Source organism: Helianthus annuus, chromosome 6, assembly GCF_002127325.2.
Source record: "Helianthus annuus cultivar XRQ/B chromosome 6, HanXRQr2.0-SUNRISE, whole genome shotgun sequence".
In the NCBI taxonomy this organism is placed as follows: domain Eukaryota; kingdom Viridiplantae; phylum Streptophyta; class Magnoliopsida; order Asterales; family Asteraceae; genus Helianthus; species Helianthus annuus.
In genome coordinates this window covers 115831464-115854922 of record NC_035438.2, presented here as the reverse complement: position 1 = coordinate 115854922, position 23459 = coordinate 115831464, and the positions used below count along the sequence as shown (strand labels likewise).

At 41.0% G+C, this 23459-nt stretch overlaps 1 protein-coding gene and 1 long non-coding RNA gene across 2 annotated transcripts; both read right to left on the bottom strand.

Annotated features, from left to right (window-relative positions):
• Positions 1 to 18922: 18922 nt before the first annotated feature.
• On the bottom strand, positions 18923 to 20314 carry LOC110865850 (cysteine proteinase inhibitor A-like). Its single transcript, XM_022115176.2, has 3 exons — positions 20199 to 20314; positions 19702 to 19894; positions 18923 to 19088 (listed from the first exon to the last, which is right to left on the bottom strand). Exons 1-2 carry the CDS (start codon positions 20298 to 20300, stop codon positions 19712 to 19714), a joined length of 285 nt encoding a protein of 94 aa, XP_021970868.1. The 5' UTR covers positions 20301 to 20314; the 3' UTR covers positions 18923 to 19088; positions 19702 to 19711.
• A 701-nt stretch (positions 20315 to 21015) lies between these two features.
• Positions 21016 to 22458, bottom strand: LOC118479829. Its single transcript, XR_004860998.1, has 3 exons — positions 22121 to 22458; positions 21881 to 22048; positions 21016 to 21786 (listed from the first exon to the last, which is right to left on the bottom strand). It is a non-coding gene; the product is annotated as an uncharacterized LOC118479829 (long non-coding RNA).
• Between the last annotated feature and the right edge of the window lie 1001 nt (positions 22459 to 23459).

The window sequence follows — 23459 nt, the reverse complement described above, 5'->3', positions numbered from 1 at the left end:
AATAACACTTGACAATTGGTTTATACATGAACAATTTACATGGTGGTTGGTTTGGGTAAATGGTTTGAGTAACGTGGCGTATGTAATATGGTACAAACATGGTGGATACGCCGCTGGTACTTCCTATATATAAATGCTTGTATAATATTACATATCTTAGCGTTATCTAAATCATTTCAGTTTAGACATATTATGTTTTACACAAATAACATATTCTTCACAAGACATTATTTTTACAAACAACTTATCTTATACAAACTCATTTTACTAGGTTATTCATTTAACCTTACACTTCATTTATACATATCATCTGATCTTATCGTTTTTCATATGATTTACAAAACAAAACAAATTACAAGGTTCATGACTGACTGTTATTAAACATTTTCTTTAAACTCAAGTCATGAATCCCATTTTACAAAACCTATGTATCTCACAGGCATTTTTATGCTGACGTACCTACTTTCACATGTGTTTTCAGGAGCTTTTCCATAGGATGATGATTGTGACACTAGGGCGGACCTGTGCCTTAGAGACATAAAACGAAGATAGACTTAACTTAATTATGTTGTAAACTCTTTATTTCCTGTTTTGAAACAATGTAACACTCGTGTTTAATAAATAAAATGTAACTTTAATTTCCATGGTTATGAAACAATTAATTCTGTCCCAACACTCCCCGGCGTTTCCGCCGCGGTTGCATGTTATACGCGGTCGGGGTGTGACAGACTGCGGGGGTGTAATAGGCGCCAATCATGCCAACATTAATTGTAATTATTGTAATATAATTATTGTATTTATCATCTCCAAAAATAGGAGATTTCCTGTAACTATTTATATGGTTGATTGTTAATGAAAGAGGCAAGAGATTAATCTCAATATTCTACATATATATATATATATATATATATATATATATATATATAATATAAATGGGTTTAACGAATCAACACGTCAACCTGCCGGGTTCGACACGAGCTCGACCTGTTTAGCTAAACAGGTTCGCAGATTCAACATGAAATTGACCCAAACTTGTTTAGATTAAACCTAAATCCGCAAATTTCGTGTCAGGTTCGTGTGGTGTCAAAAATTCACACTCTTGCTTATACTTCAACCAGTTTATTCGTTAATCAACCTAAGTATGCTTATGACATACTTACACATGTCGGCTTTTTGGATTTTAAAGTAGTTGCAACTCCCTTGGGTACTAATGATGTTTTCATTGGTAATGGGTTTCCTTTTCATGATCCAACTTGTTATAGCTCATTAGTGGGTGTTCTCCAATACTTAACCAGCACCCGTCTTGATTTATCTTACCCCATCAATCAAGCAAGTTAATTCTTACATGCTCCAACCATTGATCACTTTTAGATGGTTAAATGTATCCTTCGTTATGTAAAGGGAACGATCTCTTATTGACTAAAATGTTTTAACATGCCTGCGGCATCTCAAATGCTGACTGAACTCGTTGTGTTGAAACAGGTTATATGGAAATCTTGTATCTTGGAGAGAAAAAAGGCAACCCATTGTTCTCGCTAAAGTTGTGAATCAGAATATCGCTAAAGCATCAGGTGCCCCCTACACTGTACTTAAATAAATAATAGCGAAAATATTGTTGTCGCAAGTTGCAGACATACCACCTATTATTGGTTGTTGAACATATGTACCATCAGTAGAGGAATTTGAGTTCACATTTGGATTCAAAACATGTACGCTAGCATATGCTCGATGTACATTACTAACCACCTTGTTGAAGCTATGAAACAAACAAAAAATAAAAATAAAAATAAAACATGAAATATAATACATTTGTTTCAGGTAGATGATTTATTAAACATCAGGCATTACATAAGCTTTAAGTTACTCTGAGACCATTCAACCATTTCTTTATATGAACACATTTTTCTAATTTTGCGTATTATGCCCCATCAAAGTTCTTTATCTAAAATAGTCACATAAAATTACATACCTTCAATTTCTCATCCTTACAGCCTACACACACATTTTATGCAACTTATTTGTCTTATAATTGTATATTCTTGAATTGCATTTAAGTATTTTGGATTAGTAATCATTAACTCTCTAATGTCACATCAGTATATATTCCATATCGGATGATCTAATTGTTTAAAGGAATAATGACCAAAATCAGGAAAAAACGTAAAGAGAAACATGAATTTCTAACATCAGGTGACTCATTGTGACGTAAAACGTAGACGAAGTCGAATTTACACTAACACGCATTAGAAAGTCAAGGGGGTAAAAAAAACCTAAGGGACCTTAAAATTATCTATGGCAAGTTAATGTAGAGTCTCCCTACTTGCCCCTACTAGCAACACCCAAAGGGGTGTTGGCTGTAATTCTCGACTCATCACAAGTCCGTGATGGGAAAGGGTGGCAAAGGAGTTCAAGTCACAAGTCGGTTAACTTGAGGGATCAATGTAGACAAGTTGGTCATAGTTAGCTAAGTTTCCTAATAAATAATTATATTTGGTAATGTCTTGGTCACCAAGTTAGGGATAGCCTATATAACCCAAGGTAGGGTTAGACATTTGATACGGGCCAGCCAAGTCCATCTCGTAATCCAGCCCAACAAGACATTCGGCCCAAGCGAATGACCAAGAAACCGGCCCGATTCGATGCTTGAAGTCCAAGGAGTAATTGTCCCACATTGAAGCATATTCTCAAAGATTCCCAGCATGTTTATTTTCAGTTATTTCCAATTATGCATGTGTTATTATTAGTGGTAGAATAATTCTAGGAAGTAGTGGCATAGAATAAGGACGTGGGTGATGAGCTCAAGGTCCCTGCATGTTTAAATTCCTGTTTTTGCATATGAAAAATATCATAAAAGTGCCCCAAGTCTCGTCCTCTTTCTCTTGATTTCTTTGGAGTGTTTGCCTACTAAAAAAGGCTATACCAATTTGGTGCTTTCATTCACGTCTCAACCCTCCCACCGCCGCTATGCCACCCCGCAAAGATGCACTGGTACCAACGATACCTCACCATCCCTTTCCGATCAACTTACCTAGTTGGTCACCATCAGCACTAATGCCGCCAATTCCCAAGCCAACCTTAATGCCCAGATCGCTGCCCTTGTCCAAGCGACAACCAGGCTACATGCAAAATTAGACACCCAAATCGAAAACACTGCTCGTTTGATTAACCATGTCACCAAACTTACTGACCGATTATCATCCGGTTCCGATGATGATGATACCTCGACGTCTAAACCAAACAATAACGCCAACCCACCACGCAACCCGCGACCACCAAAAATTACACTTCCGCTCTTTGATGGCACCAATCCCTTAGCATGGATTTTTCAAGCTGAAAATTACTTCACCTATTATCAAATTCCACCTCCCGAACGGGTCACCCTGTCGGCGTTTCACTTTATCGGTGACGCATTAACATGGTACCAAAACCAATCCGCCAACGGTTCGCTAGGCACCTGGACAGCCTTCAAACGATCCATTGAACTTCGATTCGGTCCTTCGACGTTTGATAATCATGAAGCCACATTTTCAAGTTACAACAAAAAACCACCGTGCCGGAATATAAAACATAATTTGAACGGGTGAGCAACAGAATCACCCGTCTGACAGCTCAAACCCTACTCAACTGTTTTATTTCTAGGCTCAAACCTGAGATACAGGCCGGAATAGCCATAATTAAGCCCACTTCGTTTGAGGAGGCTTGTGGCTTGGCCCGAAGAATTGAGGACAAATTCCACCACCTGTTTAAATCAAAACCATCTTTTTCCACAAAACCCTACTCCACAACAAACTCCACGTCTTCAACTGTTTCTCCGATCCCTCCTATGTCGTCCACCACTTCCACCAATCTCCCCAAACCAACTACCACCACATCGCCACCCGCTACCAATCCTCCACTCCTTCCATCACCACCTAAACCTTTACCATTCACAAAACTTTCACCGGAAGCGATTCAACAACGTCGCAAGGACGGTTTGTGCTTCCGTTGTCCCGAGAAGTTTTTTCCGGGTCATAAGTGCTCTCCACCACAATTCCTTTTGATTGTGGACAACGCCTGTGACAACTCGTATTTTACCGACCCTTGTATTACGTGTAACTGTTGATCAACTTATGTGATGCTATTAACTGATTGAATGTTACGTGATTACTTGTGTTTACGAATACGTTACTTGAACCGAATGCCCAACCGAACACAAGCCCATTCGGGCCACACACTAGACTCGAAACCTCGGCCCAAGTGAGGTTTCGGCCCACACTCCTTATGCGTACATGATACATATACCATTAGGGTTAATCTTTCACAAGCTTTTGCAAATAAGAATTCACACACACAAACTCTCTCTCTCCCTCTCGTTGCTTGGAAACCGACGGCACAAGAACCAACTTCCCATTCGGATCACACTCCTTTACTTGTAACCGGTTAGTATGATTGATTATGTTCTTGTACGATTTATGTGGTCTAGTTTGTGTTCTTGCAAATCGTTTGTTCACCATATGATTGTAATCGGATGAGTTATGTTATCGAGCTAAACTGATAACCAATCCGCTTGTATGTAAATCGGCTCTTATGTATGTTCACACAAACCGGGTTGTATGATAGAAGTCTAACAGTGATTCGTGATGTTGATTGTAAATCGGTTGCATGTATGTGTTAATCGGTTAGGATGCATGATAGGGTTGCAAGATTTAAAACCAACCGATTGTTATATGTTTGATAATGATCCGATTGTTTATTCTTGATACTGTTATGCATTTGTTTAAAGATGAACACGTTGAATATGATATAAAAATCTGCTAATTACTAGGTTTGATCTGAATTGTGAAACTGCTTAGTTGTTTGCATAAATTACGGAATGATTGTTGCGTATGATTATGGAAACCAGTTACACACACGGTTGCGACTCGGTATCACTGATTGCGAGTCGGTACCCCACTCGAGACCACACAGCAACATCAGCCGAAACCATGGTTGCGAGTCCCGTTGCGACTCGTAACCGGACCTTAACAACTCGAGACCAGCTCCGATTGCGACTCGAGAACATCACCGTTACGAGTCCCGTTGCGACTCGGGATCTCCTCGTTGCGACTCGAGACGGGCCATGCTATTGGACTTTTACTATTTCAGGCCCAACTGTTTTGGGCCGGACACTTGGATATTTGTTTACTGTTTGTTTTGGGCTGCTATTGGAATACGTGTACATTGCCATGATTATATGTGTATACATACGTGTAGCTTATACGTGCAATAGTTGAGTACGAACCTAACTTGCATAAGTAACCATGATAGGACGTGGTTGATCTCTTACTGTATACTTGAGCATTTTATTGTCTGCCGAGCAAACCCAGGTGAGTTCACACTCCTACTAAGGCATGGGATTCCCGGGTCGTGGGAATGGGATAAAGGTTACAGTTGACTAAGAACGTACATATGCTTTTCCTAGACTATCACCTACCATGATCCTCAGATGTCAGGACGGTTCCGTAGGTTAGGATAACACCTACGTGGTCATATGCCAATCACTGCCTCGGATGTCAGGCACGCACGTAAAACCTACGTGTACGCATTACTTACTTCTATCCTCGGTACAAAGGATACGTACGTGAAACCCACGTACACCCCCGCGTCTCCTATCCTCGGTTGTGAAGGATACGTGCGTAAAACCTACGTACACCCCATACGCGCTACTGTTCTCGGAAGAAGAACAGGGATGATACGAGTAGTTGATACGAATAGTCTAGTGGTCACATAACATGGGAAGCCCCCACCTATACAACTTACTATCGGCCCAGTAGAGCCACCCGTTACTTACTGTTACGCACTTACTTACTGTGAACTCGCTCAACTAGTTTGTTGATCATTCTGTTACATGCCTTGCAGATCGTTAGGTACATGGAGCTTGCACAAAGAGGAGCCGGTCGTTGTGGACAAGGATCGTATTACTTTATTGGACACTTGTGACCTTTCAGTATTTTTAACTTGGGTTTACAACAATGCTTCCGCTACTTAAACAATGCTTGTTTTTGAAACATCGATCATGTCATGACGAACTACTTTAATGACTTTTATTATTATTAAATGCTATGTTTGATATGATTGATGGCTTGATCCTGGTCATGTCACGCTCCCAAGCGGTGGTACCCCGCGTGTGGATTTTGGGGGTGTGACAGATTGGTATTAGAGCCATTGGTTATAGAGAACTTGGTTTTAATATGGGAAAACGTTTTTATTAAAACCGGACTATAACCAGTACAGTGCTCTCAACGATCCACAACGACGCTTCGCTCCACGTGCAAGACTCGACTTTTTTAGGTAATAAGGTTTATGTTTATTGCCTACTTGCTAGAATTACTTAGAACTTTGCTCGCGGTATGCTTAGACTACAATGCTCACTATTTGCTATTGCTTAAGAACCCTTACGTGCTCACACTTTTCTGTCATCACACTATTCGCGAACTTTTCTCACCTATTTCGCCTTTGACATGAAGATCAATGGCTGGAAGAATTAACATGACACAAGCCCAGTTAGAGGCTCTTGTTCAAGCTCGTAGTATATCCTGCAGTATAGGCACACACTAGGATCTCTAGATCCTACATTCACTCTCGTATTTAACTTTACCCTATTCGTACACAATAGGTCAACACGCGTAGCAGCCTGTCTGCACATTCAAGAACTTTATGGACTGCCGTCCCGGCACGTTCAGCGGCACAGAAGGAGCGGTTGGACTCCTCCACTGGTTCGAGAAGCTAGAATCAGTATTCGAAATGTGTGAATGCCCTGAGGCACGCAGGGTGAAATACGCCACCGGCACTTTAGAAGGAATCGCGCTAACCTGGTGGAACGCGCAGGTGCAAATTCTGGGGTTGGCAGCTGCTAACGCCACACCCTGGAACGATTTTAAGGAACTTATCAAGAGAGAGTATTGTACGCGTGAAGATATTCACAAGCTAGAAGACGAGCTGTATAATCTGAAAATGGTTGGGTCGGAGATTGAAGCGTATACCAAGCGGTCAAACGAGCTGGCCGTGCTGTGTCCAACTATGGTAGACCCTCCATACAAGCGTATCGAGATGTATCTCAAGGGGTTGGCACCAGAAATCCAGAGCCACGTTACCTCGGCTAACCTCGACAACATCCAGGAAATCCAGCGTCTCGCTCACCGTATCACCGATCAGGCAGTGGATCAGAATAAACTACCTAAGCGTGTCAGCGCTACTGCTACAGTCACTCCTTCAGCTACTCCCGTTACCCTCAGTGACAACAAGAGGAAATGGGAGGGGGATTCAAGCAAAGCATCAGTTTCGGTTCAGTCCCAGAATCAGCAGCGAAAGACTGACAACTATCAAAGCCCTAACCAGCAGTCGTCAGGTAGCCACAGGCAGGGTGGATATCGCGGAAATCTTCCAAAGTGCAACAACTGCAACAGGCACCACAACGGCCAGTGTACCAAGGGTCGTTGTCAAAGATGCCTCAAGATGGGTCACGAGGCCAAAGACTGTAGAAGCCTTCGTCCTGCGAACCAAAATCAGCAGCAGCCTCACGCTCAGCCTAACCAACAACAGGGCAACAAGGGATGCTACAATTGTGGTGCTGAAGGCCACATCAAGAGACACTGCCCACAGCTCAACAGGAACCAGAACAACAACAACAACAACAACAACAACAACAACCAGGGCAACGGCAACAACAACAACGGAGGAAATAACAACGGCAATGAAGCTCGTGGTCGTGCATTCGTACTAGGTCGAGGCGACGCAGTGAACGATCCCAATGTGGTTATGGGTAAGTTTCTCCTCGACAATATTTACGTTACTGTTTTGTTTGATTCGGGTGCGGATACAAGCTATATGTCTGTGAAAATGTGTCAACTGCTAAAACGTGCACCAACACTTTTACCCACCAAACATGTAGTAGAGTTAGCTAACGGTAAAAGTCTAGAAGCCACGCACGTAGTTCAGGGTTGTAATCTTATCCTAGCTGGTCAAGCCTTCTCTATTGATCTCATTCCCATAGTTTTGGGAAGTTTCGACGTCGTGATTGGGATGGGTTGGTTATCCCAACACCAGGCAGAAATCTTATGCAGTGAGAAGATCATTCGTATTCCACGTTCTGGTCAAGAACCTCTCGAAGTTCAAGGCGACAGGAGTGGTGCTGTGGTTGGCATCATCTCATTCTTGAAGGCTCAGAAGTGCTTACGTAAAGGTCACACAGCCATTTTGGCTCTTGTTTCAGACGCATCAGTAAAGGAAAAGAAATTGGAGGGTATACCAGTCGTACGTGACTTCCCTCAGGTATTTCCTGAAGATTTACCTGGCTTACCGCCTCATCGTCAGGTTGAATTTCAGATCGAGCTCGCTCCAGGAGCAGCACCCATAGCTCGCGCACCATATCGTCTAGCTCCATCAGAATTGGAAGAATTGTCAAAGCAGCTACAAGAGCTCTTGGAAAAGGGCTTCATTCGTCCAAGCTCTTCGCCTTGGGGAGCTCCAGTGCTTTTCGTGAAAAAGAAAGACGGTACGTTCAGGATGTGTATAGACTACAGGGAACTGAACAAGGTGACGGTGAAGAACCGTTATCCTCTTCCACGCATAGACGACTTATTCGACCAGTTGCAAGGGTCGTGTTACTATTCCAAGATCGACCTACGGTCAGGATATCATCAACTGAGAGTCCGCGAGGAGGACGTCTCTAAGACAGCATTCAGAACTCGCTATGGTCACTACGAGTTCTTGGTTATGCCGTTCGGACTTACGAACGCACCTGCAGTATTCATGGATCTTATGAACAGGGTGTGCAAACCCTATCTCGACAAGTTCGTCATTGTTTTCATCGACGACATCCTGATTTACTCCAAGAGTCAGGAGGAGCACGAGCAGCATCTTCGCCTTATTTTGGAACTCCTTCGAAAGGAACAGTTGTACGCCAAGCTTTCAAAATGCGACTTCTGGCTTCGTGAAGTCCACTTCTTAGGCCACGTGGTAAACAAGGATGGGATTCACGTCGATCCATCCAAGGTAGATTCAATCAGAAATTGGCCTGCACCGCGTACACCGACAGAAATACGCCAATTCTTGGGTTTGGCAGGCTACTACAGACGGTTTATTAAAGACTTTTCAAAGATCGCGCAACCACTTACACTACTGACACAGAAGGGTGTCACCTACCGTTGGGACAAAACGCAGGAAACTGCTTTTCAGTATCTAAAGGATAGGCTTTGCAGCGCACCTATTCTCTCATTGCCAGAAGGCACAGAAGACTTCGTAGTATATTGTGATGCATCCATCCAGGGTCTTGGATGTGTGTTGATGCAACGTGATAAAGTTATTGCCTACGCCTCTCGACAACTAAAGGTTCACGAACGAAACTACACGACGCACGATTTAGAGCTGGGAGCTGTTGTTTTCGCGCTTAAGATATGGCGACACTACCTGTACGGTACCAGGTGCACGATTTACACCGATCACAGGAGTCTCGAGCATATCCTTAAGCAGAAGGATTTGAACATGCGTCAACGACGATGGGTCGAGTTACTTAACGACTACGAATGCGCCATCAAGTACCATCCAGGCAAAGCCAATGTTGTGGCTGACGCTCTAAGTCGAAAGGACACCTTACCGAAGCGCGTGCGAGCGCTACAGCTTACGATTCAGTCCAGTCTTCCTGCACAGATACGAACTGCTCAGATAGAAGCTCTAAAGCCCGAAAACGTCAAGGCTGAAGCCTTACGCGGCTCACGACGACAAATGGAACAAAAGGAAGACGGCGCCTACTATGTAACGGGCCGGATTTGGGTCCCTCTCTATGGCGGTTTACGCGAACTTGTAATGGATGAAGCTCACAAGTCTCGCTACTCGGTACATCCAGGGTCAGATAAAATGTACCACGACATCAGCACTACTTATTGGTGGCCTAGCATGAAGGCCCACATCGCTACGTACGTTGGAAAATGTTTGACCTGTGCGAGAGTCAAGGTTGAATATCAGAAGCCAGCTGGTCTACTTCAGCAGCCTAAGATACCTCAATGGAAATGGGAAGAATTTTCCATGGATTTTGTTACAGGCTTACCTAGATCTCAGCGTGGGAACGATACAATATGGGTCATAGTTGATCGACTCACCAAGTCTGCACACTTCCTGCCGATTAAGGAAACGGACAAGTTCTCCACTCTCGCAGACGTCTATCTTAAAGAAGTTGTTTCGAGGCACGGAGTGCCCACCTCTATTATTTCGGATCGCGATGCACGATTCACGTCAGAACTATGGCAAGCAATACATAAATCTTTCGGCTCACGATTAGACATGAGCACAGCATATCATCCTCAGACGGATGGGCAGTCTGAGCGAATGATTCAAACACTTGAAGACATGCTTAGGGCATGCGTTATCGATTTCGGCAACGGCTGGGAAAAGCACCTCCCATTGGTGGAGTTTTCGTACAATAACAGTTACCATACCAGCATTCAAGCCGCTCTATTCGAGGCATTGTACGGACGTAAATGCCGGTCACCTCTCTGTTGGGCAGAGGTGGGGGATAGTCAAATTACGGGTCCAGAGATTGTAGTGGACGCCACAGAAAAGATAGCACAGATACGACAACGCATGGCGGCAGCACGCGACCGTCAGAAAGCCTACGCGGACAAGCGTAGAAAGCCTTTGGAATTTCAGGTCGGGGACCGGGTATTATTGAAAGTCTCACCCTGGAAGGGTGTGGTACGTTTTGGAAAAAGGGGCAAACTGAATCCGCGGTACGTCGGACCATTCGAAATCATCGAAAAGATTGGCAAAGTAGCCTACAAGTTGAAACTACCAGCTGAACTCGGAGCAGTTCACAATGTCTTTCATGTGTCGAACCTAAAGAAGTGCCTATCAGATGAAAACCTCATCATTCCTTTTAAGGAACTCACTATCGACGAGCGGTTGCAGTTCGTCGAGGAACCAGTAGAAATCACGGACCGGGATGTGAAGGTCCTCAAACACAAGAGAATCCCTCTTGTTCGAGTTCGTTGGAACTCCAAACGTGGTCCAGAGTACACCTGGGAACGCGAAGACAGGATGACAGAAAAGTACCCCCAGTTATTCGAAACCAATGCTACCACTACTGAGGCTGAAGCTACTACTTCGGAATTTCGGGACGAAATTCCAGATCAACGGGGGGAGGATGTGACACCCCAGGAAAACCAGTGAACGCTATAACTTACCTAGCTTCCTCAGTGAGTGCATACCAAATTTCGGGACGAAATTTCCAATTAGTTGGGGATAATGTGACAACTCGTATTTTACCGACCCTTGTATTACGTGTAACTGTTGATCAACTTATGTGATGCTATTAACTGATTGAATGTTACGTGATTACTTGTGTTTACGAATACGTTACTTGAACCGAATGCCCAACCGAACACAAGCCCATTCGGGCCACACACTAGACTCGAAACCTCGGCCCAAGTGAGGTTTCGGCCCACACTCCTTATGCGTACATGATACATATACCATTAGGGTTAATCTTTCACAAGCTTTTGCAAATAAGAACTCACACACACAAACTCTCTCTCTCCCTCTCGTTGCTTGGAAACCGACGGCACAAGAACCAACTTCCCATTCGGATCACACTCCTTTACTTGTAACCGGTTAGTATGATTGATTATGTTCTTGTACGATTTATGTGGTCTAGTTTGTGTTCTTGCAAATCGTTTGTTCACCATATGATTGTAATCGGATGAGTTATGTTATCGAGCTAAACTGATAACCAATCCGCTTGTATGTAAATCGGCTCTTATGTATGTTCACACAAACCGGGTTGTATGATAGAAGTCTAACAGTGATTCGTGATGTTGATTGTAAATCGGTTGCATGTATGTGTTAATCGGTTAGGATGCATGATAGGGTTGCAAGATTTAAAACCAACCGATTGTTATATGTTTGATAATGATCCGATTGTTTATTCTTGATACTGTTATGCATTTGTTTAAAGATGAACACGTTGAATATGATATAAAAATCTGCTAATTACTAGGTTTGATCTGAATTGTGAAACTGCTTAGTTGTTTGCATAAATTACGGAATGATTGTTGCGTATGATTATGGAAACCAGTTACACACACGGTTGCGACTCGGTATCACTGATTGCGAGTCGGTACCCCACTCGAGACCACACAGCAACATCAGCCGAAACCATGGTTGCGAGTCCCGTTGCGACTCGTAACCGGACCTTAACAACTCGAGACCAGCTCCGATTGCGACTCAAGAACATCACCGTTACGAGTCCCGTTGCGACTCGGGATCTCCTCGTTGCGACTCGAGACGGGCCATGCTATTGGACTTTTACTATTTCAAGCCCAACTGTTTTGGGCCGGACACTTGGATATTTGTTTACTGTTTGTTTTGGGCTGCTATTGGAATACGTGTACATTGCCATGATTATATGTGTATACATACGTGTAGCTTATACGTGCAATAGTTGAGTACGAACCTAACTTGCATAAGTAACCATGATAGGACGTGGTTGATCTCTTACTGTATACTTGAGCATTTTATTGTCTGCCGAGCAAACCCAGGTGAGTTCACACTCCTACTAAGGCATGGGATTCCCGGGTCGTGGGAATGGGATAAAGGTTACAGTTGACTAAGAACGTACATATGCTTTTCCTAGACTATCACCTACCATGATCCTCGGATGTCAGGACGGTTCCGTAGGTTAGGATAACACCTACGTGGTCATATGCCAATCACTGCCTCGGATGTCAGGCACGCACGTAAAACCTACGTGTACGCATTACTTACTTCTATCCTCGGTACAAAGGATACGTACGTGAAACCCACGTACACCCCCGCGTCTCCTATCCTCGGTTGTGAAGGATACGTGCGTAAAACTTACGTACACCCCATACGCGCTACTGTTCTCGGAAGAAGAACAGGGATGATACGAGTAGTTGATACGAATAGTCTAGTGGTCACATAACATGGGAAGCCCCCACCTATACAACTTACTATCGGCCCAGTAGAGCCACCCGTTACTTACTGTTACGCACTTACTTACTGTGAACTCGCTCAACTAGTTTGTTGATCATTCTGTTACATGCCTTGCAGATCGTTAGGTACATGGAGCTTGCACAAAGAGGAGCCGGTCGTTGTGGACAAGGATCGTATTACTTTATTGGACACTTGTGACCTTTCAGTATTTTTAACTTGGGTTTACAACAATGCTTCCGCTACTTAAACAATGCTTGTTTTTGAAACATCGATCATGTCATGACGAACTACTTTAATGACTTTTATTATTATTAAATGCTATGTTTGATATGATTGATGGCTTGATCCTGGTCATGTCACGCTCCCAAGCGGTGGTACCCCGCGTGTGGATTTTGGGGGTGTGACAACGCCGACCACATGGCACCGTCGGATCCGTCCGATGATACTTCCGTCAACGATACACAAATCCCACAATTTTTGTCATTATCCGATGCTGCTTATTTTGGTTTATCCTCCATTCAAACTTTACGTGTGACTGGTTTTATTCAAGGAAAACCCGTGACGGTCTTGATTGATTGTGGTAGCACCCACAACATTATTCAACCACGTATCGCTTCTCTGGTTAACCTACCTTCCAATGCGCTCGAACCCTTCGGTGTAATGGTAGGGAATGATCAGTTTATCCATTGTCTTAGTTTCTGCCCAAATGTACCGCTACATCTACAGAAAACATCATTTCGCATTCCCTTTTTCGTGTTACCAATTGAGGGTGTGCTGACGTGGTACTCGGTATTGCATGGTTACGTACTCTCGGGTCAATCACTGCTGATTTTTCGATCCCTCAGAATTGTTTCAATAAGGATGGCCAGTCATGCACTCTAAAGGGTGAACCACTCTCTAAACACCTTTCTTCCAGCTCTTTATCGGCACTCATTAAACATGGTTCCGTCACTTCCCTACACACCTTGGTTATCGATAGCTAACCTAATCCACTCCCACCGCAAACCCTACCGAGTTCTGACAACCCCCATATCTTAACCTTACTGGAACTTTTTCAATCTCTTTTTCAAGATCCACATGGCCTTCCACCATCCCGTCCCCATGATCATCACATACCATTACTCAATAACAACCAACCCGTTAATGTCAAACCATACCGTTATCCCCACTTCCAAAAACAAATCATGACTCGTTTAATAACCGACATGTTAAAAGATGGCGTAATTCGACCAAGCCAAAGTCCATTTTCATCTCCCGTATTACTCGTTAAAAAGAAAGACGGCTCTTGGCGGTTTTACGTCGATTATTGGGTGCTTAATGCAGCCACGGTGCGTGACCGTTTTCCAATCCCAACCTTTGATGAGCTTATCGACGAGCTTCATGGCGCTACGATCTTCTCCAAAATAGATCTTCGTTCCGGGTACCATCAAATTCGTGTCGCCGACGAAGATATTCATAAAAACGCATTTCGCACCATGGACGGGTATTACGAGTTCCTCGTTATGCCATTTGGCCTCACCAACGCACCTTCCATGTTCCAGTCGGCAATGAATGATCTTTTTCGAAGTGTTTTGCGGCAGTTTGTTCTTGTATTTTTCGACGACATACTCATTTATAGTGCTTCGCTGGAAGAACACTATACTCATCTACGGTATGTGTTTGAAACTTTACTAGCCAATCACTTTCATGCAAAAGGCTCCAAATGTGTTTTTGCAGTCAAGGAACTATCTATTTCGGGTCACAGAATTTCGGGCTCCGGGGTTGCACCGGAAGTGGAGAAAATCGAAGCCATCCAAAGCTGGCCACAACTGATTACCTTTATAACGCTCCGTGCGTTCTTAGGTCTCACTGGTTATTACCGGCGTTTTGTTCCCCATTATGCGAAAATAGCGAGCCCACTCACTGATCTACTCAAGCAACCCGAATTCCTTTGGAATTCTGATGCCAATCATGCTTTTCTGGAACTAAAACCTCTCATGAAAGAATTGGTCACCCTTGCCTTACCTGATTTTTCGGAACCGTTCGACGTCACCACCGATGCCTCTGGCCTAGCTATTGGTGCAGTCTTATCCCAAAATTCGAAACCGATCTCCTTTTTCAGCAAAAAGTTTTGTCCATCCATGCTAGGTCATTCAACATACACGAAGGAACTCTATGCAATCGCAGAGGCAATCAAGAAATGGCGCCAATATCTATTGGGCCGTCGGTTTAGAATTTTTACAGACCACCATAGCCTTAAGCATGTATTAACTCAGACGATCCAGACTCCGGAATAACAAAAATGGGTTACGAAACTTATGGGGTATGATTTTGAGATACATTTCAAGCCGGGTAAAGAAAACACGGTTGCCGACGCACTAAGTAGGGTGCAAATTCCAGTTATGTTAGCTCTTTCGCACCCGACGGCGACATGGGTGAATGAACTTCGCTCGTATTATCGAACCGACCCCGTTGGTGTCAAGCTAGCCACGGATATCATGGCTGATCCCGTTGCCTTTCCGTACCATACTTTCCGTGATGGCTTGGTTTATATTCACGGTAAATTACTTGTTCCTCCCATTTCTGATATACGTAACCGTTTATTGCAAGAATTCCATGCATCATTTGTGGGAGGACATGCTGGTGTTAAGGCAATGCTGAATCGCTTATCTTCCACATTTACTTGGTGGGGTCTACAAAAAGATGTCAAGACATTTGTAAAGGAATGTGGCATTTGTCAGGCAATCAAAACTTCAACTCACAAACCTTATGGTTTGTTACAACCTTTGCTGACACCGGAGCAGCCGCGGCACGATATTTCTATGGATTTTATCACACATTTACCCCTATCCAAAGGTAAAAATGCAATCTGGGTTATTGTTTATCGTATGGCTAAGTTCGCTCATTTTATTGCCCTCGCACCCGGTTACACAGCCATCTCCATGTTTAATATTTTCATGCACGAAGTATATCGGTTACATGGTCTCCCTAAGACAATTGTGTCTGATCGTGATCCGATGTTCGTTAGTCGTTTTTGGCGAGAATTGTTCAAGATAATGGGTACAAAGCTTTTACACTCAAGTGCTTATCACCCACAAACTAACGGTCAATCCGAAGTAGTGAATCAGGGTCTCGAGATGTATTTACGGGCATTTGTTTGTGATGAACCAAAAAAATGAGAACGCTACTTGTACTTGGCCGAATTCTCCTATAATACAACCCATCACACCGCGATTAACATGTCACCGTTTCGAGCACTCTATGGTTGTGATGTTGTCTCTCTTTACGATTATGTGTCGGGCACTACTTCTACGGCTTCCATTGAAGCGTCTTTGATTGAGCATCAACGTATACTTACTAATTTGAAGGAATCTATAGCCGCAGCCAAGAACCGTATGATCAAGCAAGCTAACAAAAAGCGTTTAGGAAAAGATTTCCGGGTCGGTGACTTTGTTTATCTTCGTCTTCATAAGTACCGACAGCAAACAGTGCAACACCGAAACAATCATAAGCTTTCTAGGCGTTTTTTGGGCCATACAAAATCCTCGAGAAGATCGGCAAAGTCGCCTACAAGCTGGAGTTACCGCCGGGTTCCAAAGTACACCCTGTTTTTCATGTTTCACTTCTCAAGCCAAGTTATGGTCTAGTTTCAGCAAGTTCAGGAGACCTTAGTAATTTCGGCCAGGAGGCAGAATTAGCATATCTTCCCGAAACAGTTTTGGATGAACGCAAAGGAGTGCACGGAGACACAGAGATGTTAGTCAAGTGGCACCAGTTACTAATTGAAGAAGCTACCTGGGAGAACAATGAATCGATAAAAGCGCATTTTCCGGGCTTTCTCGACATTGAGGACAATGCCGGTTCACAAGGGGAGGGGGATGATACGGGCCAGCCAAGTCCATCTCATAATCCAGCCCAACAAGACACTCGGCCCAAGTGAATGACCAAGAAACCGGCCCGATTCGATGCTTGAATTCCAAGGAGTAATTGTCCCACGTTGAAGCATATTCTCAAAGATTCCCAGCATGTTTATTTTCAGGTTATTTCCAATTATGCATGTGTTATTATTAGTGGTAGAATAATTCTAGGAAGTAGTGGAATAGAATGAGGACGTGGGTGATGAGCTCAAGGTCCCTGCATGTTTAAATTCCTGTTTTTGCATATGAAAAATATCAGAAAATTGCCCCAAGTCTCGTCCTCTTTCTCTTGATTTCTTTGGAGTGTTTGCCTACTAAAAAAGGCTATACTAACATTATTAAAAGACAAGAGAAGAAATAAACCGAGATAAGGTTTATGAGTTATTGTAATCAAGTTTTTTAGTTATATTTTTTTGTTTATAATAAAAGTTCTTAGAGGGTTATTCCATTCGTTCTTGTTCTTGTGTTTGATTATTCGATTGGGATTTGAAGGGGTACTGTGTACTCGGGATTCTCTAAACTAGAGCGTTCCCGTTAAAGAATACAATAATTTGTAAATGTCTAATTAGAATTTGATGGGTCCTATACAACTTGAGACGCTAAGAAGAAGAAGTTTGATTCTTGTTCCTCCACCATGAGTACTTTTGCTACTTGTCTTTCGTTCGTGGTTGATTTTGTTTTGTTTTTAGTACCATTATGATTTAGAAGTTATATTTTCTTGGTTATAATAAAAATTCTTGGAGAGTTATTCTATTCGTTCTTGTTCTTGTGTTTGATTACTCGATTAGGACTTGAATTGGTATCAGAGCCAAGTTCAAGAACCCTAACAGGATACGCCGCCACCGTTGGAAGAAGCCGTCATTACCGGAAGATCTTGCCATAGTCGCTGCTGGATAGTTTAAATCAAACACGTTGGTTTGATTGTTATTTAATCAACTAAAGGGGTAGTTGATCGGTTGTCTGCTTTAGGTGATATTTGCTACTACTGTTGAACAAAGAAAGAGGGTTCAAGTGAAAGTTGCAAAAAGTCGCAACGAATTCTTGAATAAAGGAGTAATTTATTTTGATTAATAAAGTGGTTTTATCTCTATTTGCTGCGGAGTCGGTCAAGAGGAATCAAAGGAAAAATTCAATAAGTTGAATCCTCAAATAGTTGTGGTTGTCTCGATATTCACAGAAGTTCAAGTTGCTATTTTCTTTTCTAATTAAACAAGTTGGTTTAATTATGTTGTGCTAAGATTGAAAGAAAAAAAGAGTATTCAAGGAAAAACAATACCAAGTTTTTGTTTTTATTAAACAAAAAAATCAACGAAGTATCGTTAATACTTCTTCTCCTACTGAAACAACGTTTTAAAAAACAAAAAATAAACAAGTTGGTTTATCTATTTGTTGGTTTAACAAGTTGGTTTAACTCTTAAACGTCGATTTTAATTTGGGTTGGACAAGCGGGTTCAATTCAGGTATTGTTTTTATTCGGTTAAACGAGTTAGGTTTTTGATCGGGTTTGCACGTCCATCTTAAGATTGTCCAAACTAGTAACCGGTGATTTACACGTCCATCTTAAGATTGTCCAAGAGGTATGTTAGTGAGACCGGGAGGTGATCTAGCAGTCTTTAAGGTTTACTTGAGTTAGTCATATTTTTAAGAACCCGGTAGCCATTCCATTGTCCAATTCCAAGAGTTGTGAGTTACAGGTAGGATTCTAGACCTAGGTAGCTGGTTTCTCCTAGCATCGAGTTTTTCTACAGTTTCCCGAGTCTTCTGCTCTATTTTATCTGAGTTCATTTATTTGCTTAATTTATTATTTAGTTTAAAACCATTCTCTCAAACAACAAATTATTAGGTTAGGAGTCGATAGAGGTCTAGTATCAAAAGTTGCTAGATTGTGTCCACGGTTCGATAACTCGGACTTACTTGTATTACTGTTTACGACTGGTAAACTTGCTGGTAGTGTATGGTTTACGGGTTTTTCCAATTTTAAAACTTATTAAATTTAATTAAGACATATTTCATACATCAGTAACCATACCTATACCCCTAAATGTTAGTAAGATGCAAACATGTGAACAAAAAGAAGCAAACTTTCACAACCAATTTAACATTGAAAACACATATTAGATGTTAAATATACAACACAAACTTACACAACATTCATAAAAATCTTTAGCATTTACTTGAATAGAAAGATGCATACATTTTAAGACTTACACCCATTATTAGCACTCTCACCTGCATTTAAAGAAGAGAAACAAAATTTAATCAGCATAGAACTTCCAAGTGTTCTGGTCTCGACCCATCTAGTTAGAAGGGTTGATTACGGTTCTCCTTTATTACATACGGGCCGCTTATTTAGCTAGATTAGAATAATCCAAATGATTAATGGGTCAAAAGCAGAAACGTATATACCAAACACAACCTTCTCAAGAATATCAATGGTTTGAAATGCAACTTGCATAAGAATTTTTGTATAGTTGCTAGGATGTCTTTTTTTGTCATGTTTCTTGATTTGTATACATTTACACTTATATTTTTCATATGTAACATAAACTATTTATTAATATATTTATGAACCTCATGTTTGGGCTCATAAATATAAAGTTATTATAAGATTACTCAATGAACCTCCCGCCCGTGCTCTTTGAAGCTCCAACTCATTTAAGCTCGGCTCGATTTAAACTTTTAGCGAGTGGATCTTAAGTAGCTTATGAGTGCCTTCAATCACTTACACTTATAAATAAGAATATTACAAATAACAATCACGTACATCAATTGTTTATAAAAAAACTAAAAAAAGGATTATTAATTTATTGTCTAAATAATAACTTGTTAAACGGGAAATTACCATAGAAAAGCTATGCATTAACAAGTTCAAACCCCTGCAATTCCTTAAAGTTCATCCATGGTTTCACCCAAACCTTGGCTTCATACGTCTTCGTCACACCACCATCACTCGCTTCCAGTGTGATATAATACATCGTCCCTGCAACCACCTGCTCCTTGGTGCTTATCACCTTACTAAACTCCAAAACCGAATTCTGCAAATCGGACCAGGAAATCGTAAATTTTAAAATTTTCCTCCGATGTCAAATTATACATATATTATATATTAAAATTAGAAGCTAATGAAAACTAATTTTAATATTATAATAATATATAGTTTTTTAATACTTTTATTATTTTAATATTATAAAAATAATTATTTTCTTTACTTTTAACTTTAATCATTTTTTTAATGTCACAGATTGGGATGAGCTTGTTTTGATGAATTAATAAAATTCGCCGAGCCTTACCCAAAAAAACAAAAAATAAAATTAGAAAAAGACGATTCGAACACAATACCTGCTTCTTGTTGTGCTCTTCGACAGCGAATTGAGCAAGGCTGTTGATCTCGAGGCTGTTTTGAGTTCCCTTAGGTTCGCTAATACCTCCAAGAGTAGCCATTGATTTCACTAGTTGGTATCAAAAGTTGTAAAACTATATATATAAGCAAGCTTGTTTAGAAAGCAGAGAAATGATATGGATTTATAGGGTCCAAAAGTCAGAATCTAAACGTATATATTCGATTATCTCTAGTGGGCATCTTTTTTTCGGTCGGTATACGTTAATGGAATTTGACTTTCAAATATCTAAAAAAGATTAATGATTAGAAACAAAGATTTATTTATAATAATTGGAGAACACTAAAAAAGTGGGGAACAGTAGGGAACCGACTCAAACGAACTCCGATTGGACTCATTCCAGCAGCGTTGGAACCGGCTCTTCGAACCCTAACTAGGATCTCTTAACCCTAAACCCTAAATATATTAGGGTTTGGCTTTTAGGGTTTAACTTTAGGGTTTAGCATTGGGGTTTAGCTTTAGGTTTTAGGGTTTAGCTTTAGGGTTTAGCTTTAAGGTTTATCTTTAGGGTTTAGCTTTAGGTTTAGCCTTTAGGGTTTAGCTTTTAACGTTTATAGTTTAGATTTTACGGTTTAGCTAAGGTTTTAGCCTTATTTTTGAGCTTTAGGGTTTAGCGTTTAAGAGTTAGGATTTAGGGTTTAGAGTTAAGAGATCCTAGTTAGGGTTCGACGAGCCGGTTCCAACGCCGCTGGAATGAGTCCAATCGGAGTTCGTTTAAGTCCGTTCTCCGCTGTTCCCCACTTTTTTAGTGTTTCCCAATGAACCTTCTCCTACGTGACCATACATAAATAAGTGATATTCAAATATCTAGTGGGGTGATTTTCTTCTCATATTACTGAAAAGTGATTACTTTCTTGATTTTGTTTTAGGATTGCCTGATTATTTTTTTCAAAACTAAAGGTAATTGGTTTTACTTTCTTGATTTTGTTTTAGGATTGCCTGATTATTTTTTTTAAAACTAAAGGTAATTGGTTTTAGATGATTTATTATTTTATGTTTTAGGATTGCCTGATTATTTTTTTCAAAATTAAAGATAATTGGTTTTGGATGATTTATTATTTTATAATGAAACATTTATTTTTTTAAATAGTTTATCAGAGATAATCATTGTAGAGTGTAAAAGCAAAATGAGGATGAAAAAAGCAAATAAAAATTAAGGGTTTTGAATCTGATTCCTGTTTGTTAAATAAGTGAAATTTAAATAAGATTAAGTTGCTAATAATGTTATGAATTTATTAATTAAGTTGCTGATATTGTTATGAATTTACTAAAGGGGTGTTTGTTTTTTTTTCAGAAAAACCTCTTCTGACCTCTTATGTTTGCTTCGCGCAGACGTTTAGCTCTGCAGACCGTTTGTTTTTTAGAAGACATTTTATTAAAAAATGTCTTCAGACCTCTGTGTGTCCTCTTCCCCACGCAGACATGGTCCAATGTCTTCCCACCTCTTCCAACTCTCTCTCCACCCCTCTCCTCCTAATCTCAAAACACTGACACCTCCCCCACCTTCATAAGCTATCCCGGATATGACTCTGAAGAAGATTGTAATCTTAAGCCACCATTTACTTAATAATAATTTCAATAAGAAAATCAAGAATTAAAGACTCCAGTAAATGGTAATGGTACCTTCTCCCAAGATCTCAGATCTCCGACAACTAGTATATCAAGAGTGTATTTCAGTGAATTGTAACACTCTTGTACGGTGATATACATGTACACATCTCTTCTTAGTCTTTTAAAAAGACTTGCATCTTCACCCACAAAGTCCTTTGCAATACATAAGGCCAATGACAACTATAAACAGAAAGATGAATAATGAGTTTCAAATGAGGATTTTGTGAACGGTTATTGAAAACCGAAATGTACCTAATATGCTAGGAGGAAAACAGACCATCGAACGAGGTCAGGAAGTAATTCGGATGATAACGACATCTTCATCAATTCAACCTCTCTGGTTGGGTGTGGGTCTATTGTGCCTCTTCTATCATGTTAATGGTGGGTTTGAGTGGGTGGTTTGCAGATCTTAAATGTTCAATAGAAAGGGGTTTGAGAGAAGAGAAAGGGAAAAAAAGTTTGCAGATGTGGGGTAAAGATGTGAGATAATCAAACACTCTTTTTATTACACTCCGCAGACATTTGGTCCACATCTTCTCGTGCAGACATTTGCAGATGTGGTCCGCAGACTGCAGACCTTTTGCATCTGAAAAAACAAACACCACCTAAAGCTTCTCCATTTCTTGATTATTGAATATGTGACAATTTGGTAAAGTGATGCTTATCGAAGAGATATGGTTAATTGGGAAGTAATTTTAGGGAGTTTGAACCCCAATGATCCAAAATGAAGATAAAAAAGGAAGGACGGGACTTGGCGTGTCCTTGTCGACAGAGAAGAATAGGAGGCTTGGTGTAACCGAAGATACTGAGAGGAGTCAATGACCGGAGATAGATCGAAAATGAAGTAAATTACTTTTTGAGTCGCTGTGTTTTAGTGGTTTTAAACACTTGAGTTTAAAATCAAAAAAGTTTAACCCCCTAGATACCTAAATTCTAATTTTATACCCCTTTGAGTCCAAATTTTTAACTTTGTTAGATTTTCTCAGTTATCTTTTGTTAAATTACCAAAGTACCCTTACATATAAAAAACAAAACCCTTTCTTTTCACTCTCATCTTCTACCAACCTAACCCTAATTATCCTCAACCACCATACCAGAACCACCACCACCACCATCACCTCCAACCACACCAGAACCATGCCACTATCACCTTCATTAAAGATGATTATACAAGAACAGTTTAGAATTGAACTTCAATGAAGAAATTGAAGTATTAAAGTGGCATACCTTGGATGATTGAAAACCATGGCACAAGATTCTTCCCATGCTTGTTTTGTATAGCAATTTTTTGGTGACAAATGTGTAAAAACCCAAATCTTAAAACAAAATCGGCATTATTAACTACAAAGATCGGTGTAAAACGGACCCGGGTTTTGGTCCGAAGGGGCGAACATCTTTATTTTGGTACGATTGCAAAAGGTTAGTTGTTGTTTGAGATGAAAATCTGATAAACGGTGATTTTTGGTTGAAATAAGAAAAGTAGGGGGTTTAAATGATAATTGTGGATTAGAGTTCCCATTATTCTTTTGGGTTTCTTTCGCCAACACTGGTTCAGATTAGGGGTGCTCAAAAAATTCGGATTCGGATTGGG